We start from the raw sequence: 20736 nt of genomic DNA, 5'->3' as shown, positions 1-20736 counted from the left end.
GAGAGCACCCAAATTTCCCATGTACCCTTTACCTATGTGATCTTATATAACCGTGGTGCATATTATCAAAACTAAGAAACTGACATCGATAACAGGATAACAGTGCTGTTCACTAAACTACAGACTTTATTCACATCTCCCATTTTCCACTGTCCTTTTTCTGTCTCAGGAGCCACCCCAGGACACCATATTGCACTTAACTCTTCCTGTCCCATAGTCCCCTCTGATCCACGACAGACATCCAGGCTTCCTTGTCTTTTGTGACCTAGACACTTTTTTGTAAAGTACTGGCCAGGTATTTTAAATGTCCCTTAATTGGGTTCGTCTGTGGTGTTTTCTCATTAGAATGAGGTTCTGGGTTTTCAGGGGATGAAATGCTTTCTCATCAGTTACATTGTGCCCCGCAGCGCACGTTAGCAGTAGGACCTGCTACCTTGTCGTCTGGTGAAGGTAGTGTCCGAGGAGGTACCTCTGCGGAGCTGCTGTCTTTCCAGTCTGTTAAAGTGAGTCACTAAGCCCAGCAGCCTACACTGAAGGGTAAGGAAAGTAAGCTTCCTTTTAGAGAGAGGAGTATCAAAGAATTTAGATGACCACAGTAAATGAATATTTGGGGGGAGGTACTTGGAGGTTACACAAATCACAGGCCTTCTCAGCAGGTGGAGCGGGGGACTCTACCTCTGGCAGAGTATCTGTCATTGTTTCTGTATTCGTGGACATAAACATGAGTTCTTACTGTTACCTCCGACTCCAGTGCAGCACCATGAGATTTATTCTAACATCCACTTCTTAACTGCTTTTATTGACGTAAATCTGGTTCACATTACCTCTATTTGAGTGTTCAATCCTAGCATAAATGTAGTTTTAATTAGTAACTTGTGTATAGTTCATTTTGCCTTCAGACTTACAGCATCCAAAACACCACTTTCCAGTTATTTAGGTCAATCGCATTCTTACCCACCTTTCAATGAGGTTATGTCATTACGGTTAGAATCACCACAGCCTTCATTTTATACTGGAAACTCCCTACTCCTCCCCAATGTCCTAGTTGGTTTTATTTTAATGTACATCTAAAGTCACAGTTTGAGTTTTTGTTGTTGTAGTTAAGATGATCTTGTTTTGTCACCCAGGCTAGAGTGCTTTGGTGTCAGCCTAACTCACAGCAACCATCCTCCTGCCTCAGCTTCCAAAGTAGCCCAGGCTACAGGCATGTAGCACTATGCCTGGCTAATTTTTTCCTTTTGGTAGAGACAGGGTCTCACTCTGCTCAGGATGGTCTCCAACTCCTGCCTTAGCCTCCCAGAGTGGTAGGATTACAGGCATGAGCCACCACACCAGCCTCAAGTCTGGGTTTTAGCATGTATACCCAAGGGTCCACCCTCACAGTGCTGTGGAGAGAGGTTTCATCACCCAAAAGATTATCTGTGTAACCCTTTCACAGTCAACTGCTTTCCCCATCCCCAACTGCGGACAACCACTGATCTGTTTCTATTCTACCATTTTGCCATCTCCAGAATCATATAAATGGCAGCATAAAACAGCCTTTCAGTCGAGCTTTTGCACAGCAGAACACACTGAAGGCTCGTGTGTGTTGTTGCATGAGTGTTCACTTTACTGCTGGCAGGCACTGTAGCTTACCCGCAGCTTGTTCATCCACACCTCTATTGGAGGCATCTGCGTTGTTTCAAGTTTTAGGTGATTATCAATAAAACTGTTTTGAAAAAACATTCATGTGCAGGTTAATTCATTTGCTGACATACCTAGGAGTGGGATTGCTGGGTTATGAGGCAAACCTGTGTTTAACTCTTATTTAAAAAAAAGTACCTAGGAGTAGGATTGCTGTGTCATGAGGTAAGCATGTTTAACTCTTTTTTAAAGTTTTCCAAAGGGGCTACCAGTTAGCATCTCCACCAGCAATAACTCTTGCTCTAAGTTCTTCATATTTGTCAGCACTTGGTACTGTCAACTACTTAAAATTTAAGCTGTTCTTGGGCAGCACTTGTGGCTCAGTGAGTAGGGTCCCGGCCAAACTGCAACAAAAAAAATAGCCGGGCTTTGTGGCAGGCGCCAGGTACTCGGGAGGCTGAGGCAAGGAGTTGGAGGTTGCTGTGAGCTGTGACACCACGGCACTCTACCAAAGGCGACAAAGTGAGACTGTCTCTAAAAAAAAAAAATTTAAGCCGTTCTCATAGGGTATAGTGATGTATCATTGTGGTATTAATTTTATTAATGTTTAATAATATGGAACATTGTTTCATGTTTTCCATTTCTCTTTTGAGAAATATCTGGTCGAATGATTTCCTGACATTTTAAACTGGGTTTTTAGTAAGAGTTTTTTGTTTTGTTTTTTTGGAGACAGAGTTTGACTTTGTTGCCCTCGGTAGAGTGCTGTAACGTCACAGCTCACAGCAACTCAACAACTCTAGGGCTTAAGCAATTCTCTTGCCTCAGCTTCCCAAGTAGCTGGGACTACAGGCGCCTGCCACAACGCCTGGCTATTTTTTTGTTGCATTTGTCATTGTTTAGCTAGCCCCGGCCGGGTTCGAACCTGCCATCCTCTGTGTACCTGGCTAGTGCCACAACCACTGTGCTCTACAGGCACTGAGCCCAGCTACAGGATTTTTAGTAGATGGCTTTTATTACTTCACCTGTTTATTTTGAGACAGTCTCTCATTATGGCCCCCACAGTAGAGTGCTATGGCATCACAGCTCACAGCAACCTCAAACTCTTGGGCTTAAGCTATTCTCTTGCCTCAGCTTCCCAAGTAGCTGGGACTACAGGTGCCCGCCACAACACCTAGATATTTTTTGTTGTAGTTGTCGTTATTTAGCAGGTTCGAACCCACCAGCCCCATTGTATGTGGCTGGTACCCTAACCACTGAGCAACGGGCACTGAGCCCACCTGTGTATTTTAAATTCAACCCTCTTCCAAGCTCATTTTAAGATGCCAACTTCAAGGACTATACAATGGCAATGTGGTTACTTCAGTTTCTGTATTATAAATAATGTTTGCCTACTACCTATCCTCTAATTAAAAAAAAAAAAAAGAGGATGTGCGAGGTGGCTCAGGCCTGTAATCCTAGCACTCTGGAAGGTCAAGGTGGGTGGATTGCTTGAGCTCAGGAGTTCAAGACTAGCCTGAGCAAGAGAGACCCCGTTTCTATTACAAATACAAAAATTAGCCAGGGCAGGGTGGTGGGTACCTGTAGTCTCAGCTATTCAGGAGGCTGAGGCAGGAGGATCACTTGAGTCCAGGAGTTTGAGGTTGCTGCGAGCAAAGCTGAGGCCAGGGCACTCTTACCCAGTGACGGGGTAAGACTGTCTCAAAAAAAAAAAGAAAAGAAAACAGAAAAGTACATGTATGTTTGATCATAGGTTTTATTTTATTTTTTTTCTTTTTTTTGTAGAGACAGAGTCTCACTGTACCGCCCTCGGGTAGAGTGCCGTGGCGTTACACAGCTCACAGCAACCTCCAGCTCTTGGGCTTAGGCGATTCTCTTGCCTCAGCCTCCCGAGCAGCTGGGACTACAGGCGCCCGCCACAACGCCTGGCTATTTTTTGGTTGCAGTTTGGCCGGGGCTGGGTTTGAACCCACCACCCTCGGCATATGGGGCCGGCGCCCTACTCACTGAGCCACAGGCGCCGCCTAATTTTTTTTTCTTAAAATATAGATTTCTTAAAGCATATTTAATACCATTTTATTTCAATTCTTCATGAATCTTCTGTTCCTTGATCATTTTTCTTACTAAGTGTTGTATTCGGGAAACAAGCACTGAAGTTTACCATGATTCATGGCTCTACTGACTGTGCAGCCTTTTCAATGTCCAGAAAATAGTTTCAACCATTTTGAAAAGTTCAGGAACAGCCTAGGATTTTGCAGTTGTTTTTGAAGGCTGGAATTTTCCTGCTTCAAATTCTTCTTTGAATTTTAAGTAGTCTCTTCTTTTATCAAAATATTTTATCTATCAAGAAAAAAAAAATTTGAAATATCAAGTTATACAGCTTAGGTAAGCAAAAGCACAAATTTAAATGTAACAAATTTACAATATAAATTGTGTAAATGGTTTAAATGACATATCTTGGAACCATTTTCAATCAAGGCTTTTGATGAGTAGTCACTGAGGAGGGGATGGACCACTGAGTGCTCACCCTTTTGGGGTTACAGATCCTATTGAGAATTTGGAAACACAGGAAGCTTCTTAAGAAATGGGCCTGTGGACATACACATGAGGCTTGCCTCCGAGTTTAGTCCCCAGGGATCTCAGGTAAGAAAACTTCAGATTTAAAGATAATAGACAGGTTTTCTTTTTCTTTTTGAGATAGAGTCTCACTATGTCCCCCCCTTGGTAGAGTGCTATGGCGTCACAACTCACAGCAAGCTCTAACTCTTGGGCTTAAGCGATTCTCTTGCCTAAGCCTCCCAACCAGCTGGGCCTACAGGCACCTGCCACAACGCCCCACTATTTTTTGTTATAGTTGTCATTGTTGCTTTTATAGGCCCGGGCTGGGTTCCAAACTGCCAGCGCCCTACCCACGGAGCTACGGGTGCTGCCTTGAACAGTTTTTCTTAAGTTTATTGTCATTGTCAGACTAGAAAACACTAGTTCTTTTGTTAAATGCCTTTTTTAAGACCTAATTCTTAAATATTTTAGCGGGACCTGTAAGTAAAAATTAGCCTGGACTGAGAATGTTAAGTATCTGCCCTGCTCCTGTCAAGCTGGGATAACGGCTGCAAACATCCTACAGCTACAGTGTGCTCAAGTTTCCCTTCTGTAAGTGACTACTCCTTTTTCATTCACTGAGAAATCTTGCTCTCTAAAATCAGACTACAAAATTTTCTCTTTGAAGTTGCCTGACAGAGAAGCAGAGGAACTTCCAAAGGAGGCTCAGGACTTCAAACGAGGGATTTCTTGGCATGATGTTCAATCTTTTAGTTTTATAGAAAATAGAACCTCAGGTCCACTTTTCACTTCAGGACTAATGATGAACTCTCTAGACCTAGCTCTGAGGCTGTCCAAATACTCCTTCATTTAAATTTTACGTAAACTCCATCCTTCCCCTAAATTCCACAACTCCCTTTCCCTTTGTTTGGTGAGAGGCCTGCAGTTCCTTTACTGTGTGGACTCCTGTTTCTAACACATTTATAAATCTGACTGTCAGACTATGGATTTATCCCTGGTGGTCTCAGGCTGACTGGTCTAGGATGGAAGTTACTAATAGATCTTTGTATCTCCCATCACATTTCCAACTGCCTAACAGACAAATCCACTTCAAGGTCCTCCTGACACTTCAGTCCTCACTTGACCAGAACTTAGCTCCTTTCTTTCCTCCTCTCACACCTCCTGCAATAAAGGCATCACTGTCCATGCAGACACTTGGACCTCCTCCTCCCTCTTCAGCGCCATAGCAGACTCCCACCATGTCTCACTAAGGCTATCCTAACAGCTCTTCAACTGGTTTCTCTAGGCTCACTCGTCCTTAATCCAGCTGTCACTCTCTCGCCAGCACACAGTCTTTCTGAAACCAAATCTGAGCAGGTCACCCCCTTATTTGAAGATCTCTCAAGATATCCCTGTTGCCTGTAAAGTCAATATCCAAAATCCCAAGTAAGACAAACAAGGCATTCATGGCTTATTCCCTGCCCATTTGTCCATCCCCTCTGAATTTACCTGCAATCCCTGAAATGCTCATCCCAAGAGCATTCCTTGAATGTGCTTATTTTCTATTACTCTTGCTTCCCTGCCTTTGCATATGCCACACTCTCTACCTTGAAAGTTCTCCTCCTGAGCCTTCACTTCTCTGTCAACTAACAGTCTAAAACCCTCAACATGTGGTGCTTTCTCTGAACGGCTAATGATTCAAGAAGGATTTACTGAGAAGCACCGTCTACGTGTCTGCTAGGGCCCTATAAACAAGGAAAACCCAAATCATAGCATGAATGACAAAATATTGGAATTTATGTGACATTTCAAAGGTTTATAGGAAAAAGTATCAGAAATTGAAATTAGAATCAAGTATCTTAGATATTTGGTTGCTCTGTGGAAGATTCTGTTGAATGATGCTAAAATAACAGACCTTATAATCCCTGCTCCTAAATTACGAACCAATGAGAGACTTTAAATAGGACCATTATACAAGCCATCCTCGTGCGGGCCTAGAACAGGACGCAAGGGCTAGAGAAGAGTAATTGGTGTGAGTGACCACCAGAGTGTTAGCTGAATGGCAGGTTTATTATGTAATAAAAATTTTTTTTGGTGTTTTAGGATAGAACTAGTCATCATAAATCTGTTTGATGGTTCTATTTTTATCTTTATTCTTTGGCCGTGACTTCAGCTAGGTAAAAGACCCCACCTTTGGAATCACAGAAAGGTACACATGCAAATCCCTGCTCTGCTATTCATATTTTACTGGTTGGCTGGTCTTGGACTAATTAAGGGCTCCCCTTTCTGAGCCTTAACTCCTACTGTGTAAAACAGGATACAATAGTACCTCACAAGATTAAGGATTAAAGGTAATGAAAACAAGCCCCTTCCCCCTAGAACGTAGGCCTGGGAACAGTGAATTACCGAAGGAGTATTTCAGGAGGGAAGTGAGATGAGGCAGGGCTGTGAGCTCAGCGGCTTTCTAGCTTGTCTGATCTGTCTGGAAGCTCTGGGGCCCATCAGTCATTGCCTTTGACAGAGGGCTGACCACTGAGCATGTTGTCCACTTTTTCTTTCACCGTGTACTTCTACACGGTAGGTGCTCAATAAATACTTGTGGAATGACTGCAAGATACAGACTGAGAAGAGGTAGGGGCATTCATCTATATTTGGGAGATTTTTTTTTTCTACGCCAATATTTCATTAAAATGGGAATGGCATGTGTTCTTGGACTTTAAAAAATATTCTTTTTATAGAACGTGAATGTGTTACTTTTTTTTTTTGGAGGGGCACACTTAGTCTCCATTTTAGAACTAGTAGCTGTAATGCTCCCTCCCTGGACGAGACGAGTGCTTTAACTGATGGGGAACACCGTCATTCCTCTCCTTTGCCCCTTGGCAGCAAGACTGGCCAAAGACCTTGCACTCAGCTCTATAGTTCCAGGAGTTTTATGTGAGGGGTTGTGATGGCCACATGCTGCCTGCAATTAGACAAGGAGGGGTAACAGCCACTACTGGGGTTGTCCACATTCCCTCTGCAGACCAGTATACCATTCCCCAGCTGCCCTGGGTGGTGGCCGCTAATACTGGCTGGCTGCCCCCTTCTCTAGACACCTGTCCTCAGCCAAAGCAAATGACTGATGGGCATAAAAGCCATGAATTATGGTGCAATTTATGCCCCCGAGCTTCCAGATAGATCAAACTGAAGCTAGAAGGCGAATGAGCCCATAGCCCTGCCTTATCTCACTTCCCTCCTGAAATACTCCTTCAGTCCCCAGTCCTATGCTGATGCTGGTGTGTTTCATGGAGACGAGGGCTATGAAGGAGAGGTCTGTTGGGTGCAGAATGGGGAAGAGTTTTGTCATGTATATGCAGAGGTCAAGGTAGATTCTTGTGAATCTCCAACTAGGAAGCTTGACAGGTAGTTCTGGAGCTGGAGAAACGGCCAAGCTGGAGATGCAGATTGGGGCACGGAGACGGGCTGAATGTTTATGCCTCCCCCAGATTCTTATGTTGAAGCCCTAAGCCCAATGTGACGGTACCTGGAAGTAGGGTCTTTATGAGGTGATTGTTTAGATGAGGTCACAAGTACAGGGCCCTTATAAGAAGACAAAACGGAAGTTTCCTCTGTCTGCTGTATGAGGACACAGCCAGGTAGCCGTGTGCCAGCGAGGAGGAGGGCCCTCACTCTGACGTCAGACTTCTAGCCTGCAGAACCATGAGAAATCAAGTTCTGTTGTTTAAGCCACCCCATTGACTATGGCAGGCTGAATTAAGACAGGTGTCAACATATGAGTTATTACTTAGAGCCACAGCCACAGAATGATTACCTTCGAAGAATGAGCAGCACAAAAGGAGGAGCTAATGATACATTTTATCTTCATAATAATCCCATGAAATAGGTTGCATCATGCTGATTTTGGAGATGAAGAGTTCCAAAGAAATTTCTGCTCAATGCATTCCTCCCCAGCTTGGCCCACCAGTATGACCCCCACGCTCCACCACACCTTCCTGTGTCTCCTTCAAAGCCTCAGACTACTCATTTAAAAATCTGAACTATGAAAAGGTAAAAACCTAAAACCACCTCACCTCTAAAATAATCTGTACTCAAACTACAAGGTATACTTTGGAGCAGCATGAAAGAGAAAAAACATGCACAAACCAGGTTCAAATCTCTTCAAGGCCTGTTGGGCCTGCCTTAGAATTACAGCTCTGCACTCACTGAGTAATTAATGCTGTGAGAGTTAAACACACAGAGGATCAGTTGCCTCCTCTTGAAATTGAGAGTAACAACACCCACAGTAAAGAGCACTGATCAGCCTAGAGGACGACTCACTGGCCTCAGTGTTAGCCCTTTCCCAGTCTTCCCTGATAAGAAGGAAAGGCAATGCAGAGCAAGACCAGCTGTCAACGATGCAGAACCCACCATATGAACCTTTTCTTTCTTCTAATTACCAAACTCCTTTTTTTATATTTAGGTATAAGTTTATATGATTTTGCATGATCAAATGGGCAAGCTTTACTTCTGATAGTAACTCTAGGCTCACAAAAGTGCCAACCCCTGCCCAAGATTAAATACCTCTTCAGAAGATCCTGGAGAAGTCTACCAGTGAAGTGTGCTGGAAATTTTTTGGTAATGGTTCATATGTTTGTGTTTTTGAATGATCTTTAAGTGTCAGGTGACATCCTCCAGAAATATGCCTGAAGTAAGTATATACAACAAACCTGGATTTACAGACAAGGTTTTCTCCGCTTCCCAAAGAAACTGTTGATTGACATGCCGGACAGTCCTTCATTTCCTAGCCTACTACTGCAAGCTCAATGTATTTTAACAGGGAACAGAAATACATCAGAGTAAGTGTTACTTACCCACTGTTGGGGACAGCTTGATTCAAATGATCTTCTTAACTTCTTACATTGAGAAGCATCCTCTGTGTTCTCATCTAAACACTTCCAGTACTCATCCCGGGCTCCCCAGCAAACCTGCCTTTCCTTCATAGATGGGGCTGCCATTCCTAGGGGTGTCAAGCTGTTGGCCAAAACATTTTACATTAACAATGAGCAAGTTATCTGGGGAAAAAAAGGCAAGGAAAAAACAAAACTATCACTCCCGCCTTCTTTTTTTATTAAATCATAGCTGTGTACATTAATGCAATTATGGGGTACAATGTGCTGGTTTTATATACAATTTGGAATACTTTCATCAAACTAGTTAACACTGCCTTCACCGCATTTTCTTAGTTACTGTGTTAAGATATTTCTATTCTACCCTTAGTAGATTTAACATGTACCCTAGTCCCGCTTTCTTTTACAAAAGCTATGCACCAACTGAATCTCATCAGTTCTCCTTTAAAGACACGGTAAGGACACTCGCTCGGGCTCATCTCTGGCGCTATGTAATTTGATCCCCCGCTGGAGCCGCAGCGCGGTCTCAGAAAACCCAGTTTAGAATCGTCTGCCCCCGAGCCGGGCAGCCCGTGGACTCGCTCCAGGACCGCTTCCCCGCAGGTAAAGCAGCGCGCATTTTACAGCGTTGCTGTTGGAACCAAGGCGCTGTGCAAACAAGTGTGCGGGGACACGATCACCGAGCGCGGCACTCCGAGGAAGCCGCGGCCCGGAGAGGAAGGACGTCCAAGCCCGTTCCCCACACCCCGCCCACACACACCGGCCGCCGACCTCTCCCTCCGCCCAGGGCTGGCTCCCCTCCGACGCCGTGGGGAAAGGGTCGCGCAGCCCAACAACAAGCGGAGGATGGCGCGGCGCCCGGTCGCCTCACGGGTTCGAGTGCAAGAAATGCGGACTTCACAAACCGCAAAAAGGAATTCACGCGACCAAACCTCCGGCCCGCTACTGACCCTTACGGGCTACCGTTCACTTTCCGGGGAGAGGCGGGACTTCCTGTTCCTCTCCTTACCTGCTGGACTGACTTCCGGTCTGGGAGGATAAAGTTGCGGTTTCCTGTGTTGCGCGGTTGGAGGGAGAACGCAGCTCGACCGCTGGTCGGAGCGGGCTCGGCCGCCTTAAAGTGTTGCTAGCACGTCCCCTGCTTCTATTCACGGCGTTCACGGACTGTGCCTCTTTCTTTTTTCTTATTTTTTTTGTAGAGACAGAGTCTCACTGTACGGCCCTCGGTAGAGTGCCGTGGCGTCACACAGCTCACAGCAACCTCTAACTCTTGGGTTTACGCGATTCTCTTGCCTCAGCCTCCCGAGCAGCTGGGACTACAGGTGCCCACCACAACGCCCGGCTATTTTTTTGTTGCAGTTTGGCCGGGGCTGGGTTTGAACCCGCCACCCTCGGTATATGGGGCCGGCGCTGTACTCACTGAGCCACAGGCGCCGCCCTGTGCCTCTTTCTTGAATGTAAATGTCTGTCTCTCCCGACGAAAGGGCCCCGGAGGGAGGCGGTCATTAATGACAAATCAATGACCCAGCTGAAAAACCAGAGAAGTACGGATTGGTCAGGGGAGTGGAGAAAATAAGTATTTGAGTTGCTTTAATCTCGTTTGTGATTAAACCCATAGCCGCCAAGATTTTTGTTTTTGTTTCTGGTTGTTCTGAGAAAGAGTCTCACTTTGTCACCCTCGGTAGAGTGCTGTGGCGTCACAGCTCACAGCAACCTCCAACTCTTGGGCTTGAGCGATTCTCTTGTCTCAGCCTCCCGAGTAGGGACTACAGGTGCCCACTGCGACGCCCGGCGATGTATTTTTTCCTTGTTGCAGTTGTTTCAGCTGGCCCGGGCCGGGTTTGAACCCGCCACCTCCGGTATATGGGGACGGCGCCCTACTCCTTTGAGCCACAGGTGACTCCCAAAATGTTTTACAAACGGATGCGGAGAGCTACTTTGAATATTATTTATTTATTTATTTTTTATTTTGAATATTTTTAGAGGATGTTATTTTTAATATATGAGTTCATAGCTCTAATCACAATCTTTATTTTTTTATTTATTTTTTTTCCAAACCATACTGCCTTTTATTCTCAGTTTAATCATGCCTTAAAGAAAATAAGTTAAATTAAACATTCTTTGGGAAATTCAGCAGTAATTATATATCAAAGTTTCAATATGCTTTGTAAACTGTGATAACCAGCAGCCACCTTAACACTATGGCAGATTAACTTTTCATTCTGTATTTGAGAAAACCAATATATTAAAAAAATCCAAAACATATTATGAAAGTCACAGAATAGATCAGGGCAGTAACAAACATTTGAGATTTTTAAGGTTTCTAAACATACAGTGGTGGAGAGACCACAAATTATTTTACAAATATACACATTTTTACTATGCTGGGATTAGATAAGATTCTGAGGTTTTCATTCGTCATCTGGCATCTCGTTCTCAATAGATTCTGTCTGCTCCATCTAGTTTTAAAAATACTTGTGTAACTCATAAGCAGTTTCCAGCTCTGCACTTAGTGCTGGTGTTTCATTCTTTACAAACTCAACATATACAGACTCTTAGTGTGGCTATGTGAAGCTAAATACCACTAAATATAAGTTCTACAATATGGGAAGTATTTCCCTAATAGTTAATGGATTCTAATAGTAGATTGCTTTAACTTTAGCAGAGCCACCCATGTCTTTCATGCTGTGTTTTATCAAGGTCGGTTTATGTAAGATAATATGTTTTAAGCATGACTGATGGAATAGAAAAGGGATGAAAGCAAAGAACCTTGGATGAATTTTGAGACTTAAAAAATGGGCTTTAAAATTTACCAGCCAGGTGCAGTGGCTCACACCTTTAATCTGTCAAGTTTACTTGACACTTCATGAATATTTGCCCTTAGGTGCATGTAAATTTAAAAAAAATTTTTTTTTTTTTTGGAGACAGTCTCTCTCTGCTGCTCTGGGTAGAGTGCAGTGGCATCAGCCTAGCTCACAGCAACCTCCAGCTCCTGGATCATTTGAGCTCAAGAGTTTGAGGCCAGCTTGAGCAAAAGCAAGACCCCTGGCTCTACTAAAAATAGAAAAAAACTAGCCTGGTGTTGTGGCTGGGGTCTGTAGTCCCAGCTACTTGAGAGACAGGCAAGAGAATTGCTTGAGCCCAGGAGCTTGAGGTTGCTGTATTGCCACAGTGGTAGAATGAGACTGTCCCCAGAATAAAAAAAAAATTAAAATTTATATACACCTAATGGTAAATATTCATGAAGTATAAAGTAAACTTGACAGAAAAAAAATATGGTCATATTGGGTAATTTTAACATGACTTTCTCAGCAAACAAGAAAAATAGAATATAGCAAATTTGAATAACATGATTTACACACATGACCTAATGAATATACACAACCCAAATCAAAATATACAAACATATGCATCATCAAAAGGGACCACATACTTAGCTATAAAGCACTAAACAAATTTTAAAAATTGAAATCATTCAGCATGCTTTTAACCACAATGCAGTTAAGATAGAAATCAACAAAGAACTATAAAAACAAGTCCAAACAATACATACACCAACAGACAATGGTAATGAGAAAATATTTTGAACCGAACAATAAAATATTGTAGCAACACCTGTGTAATGAAGCTACAACAGTCCTTAGAGGAACATTTAATACCCTGAATCAAGTTCGTAGATGAGAAAAGAGAAACATCTGAAGCTACACATCCCTTTTCAAGAAGTTAGGAAAAAGACAGCAAGGTAAGACTAAAGAAAGTAGGACAGAAACTTGTTAAGAACAGAAATTGACATAAAATGGGGAACAAGAGCAGCAGTGTGCCATAGCCAGCTCATACCACCTTGTGATAGCCAATTATGCACACATCAGTAACATCAAAAGAGTAGCCAAAACTGCTTGTGATGGGAAAATTCATGCTATGGGAATCAGCAAACCAGGATTTTGTTTGTTATGCTTGGAAACAATTTGATAGCACAACACTTCATATAATTGACAGGAAAAACCAAAAGTTGATTTTTTGGGGGGAAAAATTAATAAAATTGACAAACATCTAATAGTATTAATAAAAGGAAAGCTGTTTTACATACATCACTATCAAAGTTTTGAAACAGACTCCGTTTGGTCCATTATTTCACTTCCAAGGAACATAGTCAACAGTGTCCTTTCTGATTCACCCGTGCAAGTATTCTGATCACACCCCTGTTGTGAAAAACATGACTTAAAATGACAGGAGGCTCTTTATCATTGTTGCTTAATATATCACTTAGGTGACTATCCATATGTTATGCTATAGAAATATTAATGTGTTTGATTATGGGCACTGTCTCACTTCTTGTTGAGAATACTATATAATATATGTTGTATGTTCCGTAGTACTTTTCTAATATCTGAAATAGTGTGTATTCCCACAGTGATTTCAGATAAGTTATGTAGATTTATAATAAGACTTTGGGGTCAGGAAGAATTTTTTTAACCATAAAGAAAAAGTTCAGTAATACACAAAATAATGTATTGCATAAAAAAATGGACTACCTAAAAAAAATGGACTTTTGTCTATCCAATGACACCATAGAGTAACTAGAAAAGACAAGTCACAATGTGGGAAAAGTTGGCAAAATAACAAAGAATGGAACACCTACAAATCAATAAGAAGTAGGCAACATAATTTTAAAAATGGGCAAAAGGCACCAGGTGACAATAGGCAGAGCACTAAGGAGGAAATGCAAATGGCTAATATACAAAAATGGGTGGCGCCTGTGGCTCAGTGAGTAGGGCGTCGGCCCCATATACCGAGGGTGGCGGGTTCAAACCCGGCCCCGGCCGAACTGCAACCAAAAAATAGCCGGGCGTTGTGGCTGGTGCCTGTAGTCCCAGCTGCTCTGGAGGCTGAGGCAGGAGAATCGCTGAAGCCCAAGAGCTGGAGGTTGCTGTGAGTCCTGTGACGTCACGGCACTCTACTGAGGGCGGTACAGTGAGACTCTGTCTCTACAAAAAAAAAAAAAAAAATGGCAACCTTCTCGTTAGTAACTGCAGAAAGGAACATGAGAATCACAGTGTAATATGATGAGATACACACGAGGTCAAAGAGTGTCAAATGCAAAAGCTTTACCAAGGGTAAAGTGAGGAGAACCCTCATATGCTGGGCAGTCTAAATTCATATGATCACTTTAGGGCAACACTGTGGCATTATCTAATAAAATTGAACATACATGTTCACCATGACTCCAATTCTACAGAATTAGAATCACTTGCACATGTACATTTTTTAATAGCTAAAACCAGCAGAGTACCCAAACTTACCTCAATAAGAGAATGGATAAATTATGGTATAGTCATACTGTGAAATATGATACAGCAACAAAAAGGAAGAAATTATCACCATGTACAATAACATGATTAATCGCAATATTGAAACAACCATTAGACACAGTATGCTTTCACTCATGTGAAGTTCAAAAACTGGCAAAACTCTACTGTACTGTTTAGGATACCTACGTAAGTAGTAAAGCTATAAAGCAAAGCAAAGAAATGATTATCAGAAATGTTTTTCTCTAGGGTGAGAAAGATTTGATAAGGGAGGGCGGTATGGGGGCCCTCTGGGAAGCAGACAGGGTTGTTATTTCTGGACTTGGGTGTTTGCTTTACAATTATTATTGAAATAAACTGTACTTTATGAATGTATGCTACAATTCTTAGAAAAATAAAATGAATAATTGGCCCCAGAAAGGTCATCTTTAGTAGAATTGAATCACGGAAAGGTAAAAATAATGGTCATGCAGAACATTTATAGTTCTATTACTAAATTTTTAATGAATTTAAATATCATGTCACTTTAAGTCATATTTTTTTAACCTATGAAGAGCATCTTATGTGCTCTTTGAGGTCAATCACCCGTAGTCTCTACTGCCAAATGCCCCTTGTATGGAATGCTGGCAATTCCTGCTGGTCTGTGGGCCTAAGGCGCAGATGAGGAAAATACCTAGGAAGGGGGTCAGCATATCCCAAGGAGGGTGTGGTTTGCCAAACGGGAAACACTGATTTAACCCACGGACCAAAAACACCTAGAAAAGAGGAATCTTGAGGTGTTGATTACAAGAAGAAATTGATGCTATATAACAATTACAAAGGCCATATTCACCTTATAAAATCTTGAAGACAATGCGTTAAGTAAAAGACTGGGGGTGCCGTGAGATGATTCAAATGTGCTGTTTTGACACAGAGGGTGTAATCCTTCAGCCTGTGTTGGAAGGAACAAGGCGAAGAGAAGTCAGTGTGGAGAGGGGGAGGCAGTCGTGCTGCTGCCGCTGTCCAGGAGAGTCCGTGTGGGTGTCCTCGCATCTGAACTAAGAAGATCCCCAATCCGCTGGGAGGTAGGAGAAACAGACTCGGTGGCAATGAAAATCCATGCGTTGTTTTTCTGTTGCTGCCCACAGGCTGTTATTTATAATCTGTGCTGTTTTACAAAGCAGTTATCACAGACACCTACTCAAGGACACAGCAGGAGAAAGAGTCCTGTGACTTCCAGATTTCTTGCAGAGCTCTGGGCTGGCCCCTGACCTCTTTCCTCCCACTGACTATAGGTACAGCATACATCCGCTCCGAGATGCAGCCGGTGTTTCTCCCCCTCTGCGTCCTGCTTTCCTGCTGAGTTGTTCACTCTGATGGAGCTTCAGTTAGCTCTTCCCTGACACAGGCTGGCATGGCTGCGTTTTGATCCTTAAAACCTTGTGCCAAGTTTCTCTTCCCAAGTCCCTAGTGGATGGCTCTGCTTGTTGGAGTTTCCACCACGCCAGTAAGCTCAAAACTGAACTTAGGTATCCTCTCTCCAGAACAGCTCCTTGTTCTAAAGCTCTTCCTTTTATTCAGGTTAGGACGAGTCCTTTGTCTGCCATTTAGAAACTGTCTGGTCCCCTTTTATGATTCCTGGTCTATATTTACACAATTTATTTCACAGACATTAAGCACCTGCAAATCACCACCCTCTGTGCTAGTGCTTAGGAAAAAGGACAAAGGTAGGTCTCAGCCTTTGAGAAGCTCAGTCTGCTGGAGGACATAGACCATATTATCCTGTGATAAAGGGTGACAAGAACTATGGTCCAGATGTGCACGAAAATACACTGAAGCCAAAATAGGAGTTTTCCCAGAGAAAGCAAGAAGGGGGAGCAGTGGAGCGTAGTGGATAAGAGTGTAGTTTGGGGCCTGAATCCTGCCTCTGCTATGTCAAGCTGTGTGACCTTGGACAAAGTGCTGAACTTTTTTTTTTGTACATTGATTTCCTCAACTAAAGATGTAAATGATAATGTTGATGTAGATGTCGACCTTCGGTTTCTTGTGAAAGTTAAATAAAATAATTTAAAGCACTCAGAAAAGTGTCTAACATGTAAAAAGATTTCATTTTTATTTATTTAACATGAGCTATACTCCTGAGCACTTACTATGTGCCAGGCACTGTTTTAGGGGGTTGGGAGACATTGGAGAATAATACAGATAAAAATCCCTACCTTCATGGAATGTGTATGCTAGCAGAGAGACAATAAGCAAGAAAAATAAAATGTAAATTATATACAGGATATACCTATAGTATAGGAAAAAGGAAAAAATAAAGTTAGTTATTAATATATTACAGAGATCACTTGATCTTGGACATAAAGAAAGGGAATTTCGGTAAACAGAATGATACTGTGTTTCATTTTACCATAATCACACTGATTATTAACCGCACTACTCTAAATTAAATGTCACTAAATTAAATACTATGCACAATGCTTTTTCATTATCTAGGATTTTTATTTTAAGTGTATTAAAAGACACTTAAATTGAGACATATTTAGAAATGTATTTTTCTAAATCCTATCAAACTTACACATACATAAGAAGGAAAACAAAAGCAGAAATTGACGAAGGTATTCCTAAACTTCTTTATATTTACAGTCCTAGTCCTCTGAATCACTTTTTGGTTCAGTTATCATCCCCTCCGCCCACCGTCCCTCCCCCCACTGTCCTTCCCCCCACCCCACCTCTGCTTCTTACTGGCAAAGCAAATAGGATACAAATGTCAAGACTTAGTGCAGAACCAGGCTGTCAAAAAATAATACATAGCTTATCTATCACTGAAACACAGGACGTGTGATTGGGAGTCAGGGGGAGACAGCACAGTGGGCCTCTCCATCACTAGACCCTACTGTTCCTTGATTGAAAACAGCTCTCAACTCTCTTTTCCTCTAATTCATTCACATGTTCAGCAGATACCTATTCAGTGCCTACCACCGTAGTAAGAGGCTACCTGGTGACACAGTTACAGACACAGTCCAGGCCCTCAAGTCCCTTTCCAGCTCTCTACGATCTCAAGCCTTGTATGATGGATCCTGAATCTGCCAGGCCGGAGCTTCTAGATTCTTTCCCTTGCATTCATCCTACCCTACACTGCTGCATGTCATACCCAAGAGCGGCTGTCATCGTTGTGATCTAATCCTCAATAACAAACAAGGAGCAGCTCTTTGATTCCTAGCCCTGACTTTGTGGGTCTCCAGAGTCTGCCTCTGGCCTTCCTGGGTCTGGCTGGTTCTTCCCTGCTCCTCCCTGCAGGCCCCTCCTGGTCGGCGCACCCACCGGCTCATTGCCACGTCTGCACTGGCTCTTACCTCTCATGCCCTCTGCCTCCTGCTCAGCAGCCGGTCTCGTGCTTTCTGCCACTTACGGCCCACACCTCTCCAGAAGATGAGCAATAGGAGACCATACTCCTTTTACCCTTTCCTGACAGCTTTTTAACTTTAGTTAGTATAATGTGTTTCTGCAATTAGCCCTCTCCCCTTATTTCACGTCTGGTCTTCTCAGCTCTGCTTTCCTAATGCCTCAGCTCAACATTCCTAATGCCACAGCTCTTTAATACAGTTCCTGTGGGTCTCGACTGCAGGCAGGTTGGTAATTTCTGGTTTTTCCCCATTGTGCATGCATAATACTCCTTAACTGCATATGGAAGACACTTAGGGCACACTTGCCATTGCCTGAAAGATAGGAAACACAATGGTGAAAAGAGGGATTGCACCACTTAATATAGAGTAGCTCTCACTTGATCTGCAAACACAGAGCGTCTCATGAACCATGCCTGGTGTACCCAGCTAAATGATATGCTTTGTCTTTGATTTGCTTATAGTCTGGTTGGGGAGTCAGACATGAAAACCTAAAGTCACAATGTCATAAACACTAATACTAAGCTATGAACCAAAAGCTGCGAGCACAGAGGATGCAGTGACACATCCTGGGAGAATCAGACTGACCTTCACTAAGCAAGTGAGTTGAAGGTTACATTAAAGAATGAGTGGGGGTCAAAACCACAATAAGATACCACCTAACTCCAAAGAGGATGGCTTGTATTATAAAGTTCCCAAACGATAGATGCTGAAGTGGACGTGGAGAGAAAGGAACTCCCGTACACTGTTGTGGGACTGCAAACTAATGTGACCTCCATGGAAACTTCTATGGCGAGACCTCAAAGAACTGAAATCAGACTTACCACTTGATCCAGCAATCCCACTGCTGCATTTATACACAAGGAAAAGAAAGATGATTTTATCATAAAGACACCTGCACGTGAATGTTTATAGCAGCAGCACAATTTGCAGTCACAAAGATACGGAAGCAACTCAAGTGCCCACCAGTACATGACTAGATTAATAAAATGTGGTGCGTGCATATAAGAAAACGGCAATCTGGTATCTTTTGGGCAATCTGGAGGGAACTGGAGACCATTCTTCTAAGTGAAACATCACAAGAACAGAGAAAGAAACACGTGCATCCAATACCAAACGAGAATGAATCCATCACCACTTCAGTGCACATGTGGAAGTAAATCTCAATGACAGCCAAGCGGGGGGGAGGGGACGGGCAACTTCATAGCTACTGGGTCCAGTGCACATTGTCTGGGTGAAGGGCACACGTACATATGTAACTTTGACTCAATCTGTACAAAAACAAAATATGTAAACAAAACGCGTACCTCCTAATATTCTGAAATTAAAAAAAAGAATTAGTGGCTGTTTTAAGGAGGCGTTTTAAGCAGAGGAAAGTGAAAGTCCTCGGATAATGGAAGGCTGAGCCGCCTTGCTGATCTCAGACTCACTGAACGCTTCCCCCTGGAGAGCCTATGCCCTGTCTGGTCTCTGGTGTCTCTCTGGTTGAAACAGTTTCTCCCGGGATCCAAGTCTCTGGTCACAAAGTCCTAAACAATTCTCCCTATTTAAATTGAAACCTGGGCCCACTGCCCTTGTCTAATTGCCCAGATGCTAATTTTGAATATAACACTTTTTCCCCATTAATTTAAGATGTCAACTTCATCCATGGGTGTCTGTAACATTTATAGTTTGTAATATGATAGCTGGGCTATTCTATCTAACCATCTATCAACTACATATCTATGTATCTGTGTGTCTGTGTATGGGTGTATCTAGCTAGCAAGCTATCAACCATATGTGCATATGTGTGTGTGTGTGTGTGTATAGCCACCCGTTCATCCATCTATACAGCTAAGCTTGTACTGTGCTATTCACGCTAAACCCACGCATATTTGTTGCTGTTATTGTTATTCAATTATTTGTTAATTCCTGAGAGAGGTATTCTCAAATTTGTCACTATGACTGGGTATCGATTTCTTTTTTAAAAAACTTCTAGCAGGGCAGCGTCTGTGGCTCAAAGGGGTAGGGCACCAGTCCCATATGCCAGAGGTGGCGGGTTCAAACCCAGCCCCGGTCAAAAAACAAAAAATAAAATAAAATTAAATTAAATTAAAAAAAAAAACGTCTAACAGTTGTAATAGCTCACAGCTATCTTGTATATTATAGAATTATATCGTCCATCAATATCAAGTCCTTATTTGCTCATTTAATATTTCTGGCCTTGAATTTTATTAGCTAATATTAATATTACCTCATTTACTTTCTTTTTCGTAGTATTTTCTCAGTTCAGCTTTTGTTTGTATTTTATTTTCAAACTTTTTGTGCCCTTTTGTTTTAGCTGCACCTCTTGTAAACGGTATACACTGACACTGAAAATTCCTATGGGAGAATCTCTGTTTCTAATGGGTGATTATCACCTATTTTCAGTCACAAGGATTATGAATATATTTGAAATGATTTCAGTCTTTTCTGATTCTGGTGGGTAGGGTCAGGAGTACAGATGGGAGCCGACATTTCATATGTCTGGTATTTGAGGTTGCAGGGAGCCGTAATGACACCACTGTCCTCAGCCCAGGCAATAGAGCGAGAACATGTCTCCAAAAAAAAAAAAAGTTTCAGCTTGATTCAGCTGAAAATAAAATATGCTCATTCTTTTACCTTGGCAAATATGGCTGAATTGAATTATTGCCTGTATGTAGGAGACCTGTTGATGAGTCAGCAATATTCGATGTATTCAAATTACTTTATTCAAAAGTATATCTTTATTCTACAAATCATTTATCCTGCTTTCATTTTGGCAAAACTGTTAATTATGCTGTTAAAAGAAAGAGCTTTACATAATTTGTATCTAAAAGAATTAAAAAGTAAATATAGTTGTGTTCAAATTACACAAATTTAAATGTATATTTATAAAAAATACAAATTGAAGTACATGTAAAAAATTGAAAAAGTTAAAGCTGTTTAACATATGGTGATGCTAACCTATTCAAACTTATGTGTTAGAATCTCAAAGGTAGAACA

At 42.3% G+C, this 20736-nt stretch overlaps 1 protein-coding gene across 2 annotated transcripts; it reads right to left on the bottom strand.

Annotated features, from left to right (window-relative positions):
- Nucleotides 1-3680: 3680 nt before the first annotated feature.
- On the bottom strand, nt 3681-9944 carry LOC128596201 (cytochrome c oxidase assembly factor 6 homolog). Of its 2 annotated transcripts, none has more exons than XM_053605773.1 (3): nt 9805-9944; nt 9009-9168; nt 3681-3960 (listed from the first exon to the last, which is right to left on the bottom strand). In XM_053605773.1, exons 2-3 carry the CDS (start codon nt 9150-9152, stop codon nt 3865-3867), a joined length of 240 nt encoding a protein of 79 aa, XP_053461748.1. In that variant the 5' UTR covers nt 9153-9168; nt 9805-9944; the 3' UTR covers nt 3681-3864. The 2 variants fall into 2 exon arrangements, with proteins under 2 accessions (XP_053461748.1, XP_053461747.1); XM_053605772.1 differs by lacking the exon at nt 9805-9944 and adding an exon at nt 9431-9779.
- Nucleotides 9945-20736: the final 10792 nt, after the last annotated feature.

Source organism: Nycticebus coucang, chromosome 10, assembly GCF_027406575.1.
Source record: "Nycticebus coucang isolate mNycCou1 chromosome 10, mNycCou1.pri, whole genome shotgun sequence".
NCBI classification, from domain to species: domain Eukaryota; kingdom Metazoa; phylum Chordata; class Mammalia; order Primates; family Lorisidae; genus Nycticebus; species Nycticebus coucang.
This window is presented reverse-complemented; position numbering and strand designations above follow the sequence as displayed.

What these genes read in the sequence shown, in the direction of transcription:
- LOC128596201 (XM_053605773.1), bottom strand. Translation starts at nt 9,152, where the DNA reads ATGGCAGCCCCATCTATGAAGGAAAGGCAGGTTTGCTGGGGAGCCCGG. An exon ending in CAAGCTGTCCCCAACAGTGG is followed by an intron (nt 3,961 to 9,008) that starts GTAAGTAACACT and finishes TTTTCTTGATAG; the next exon opens with ATAAAATATTTTGATAAAAG.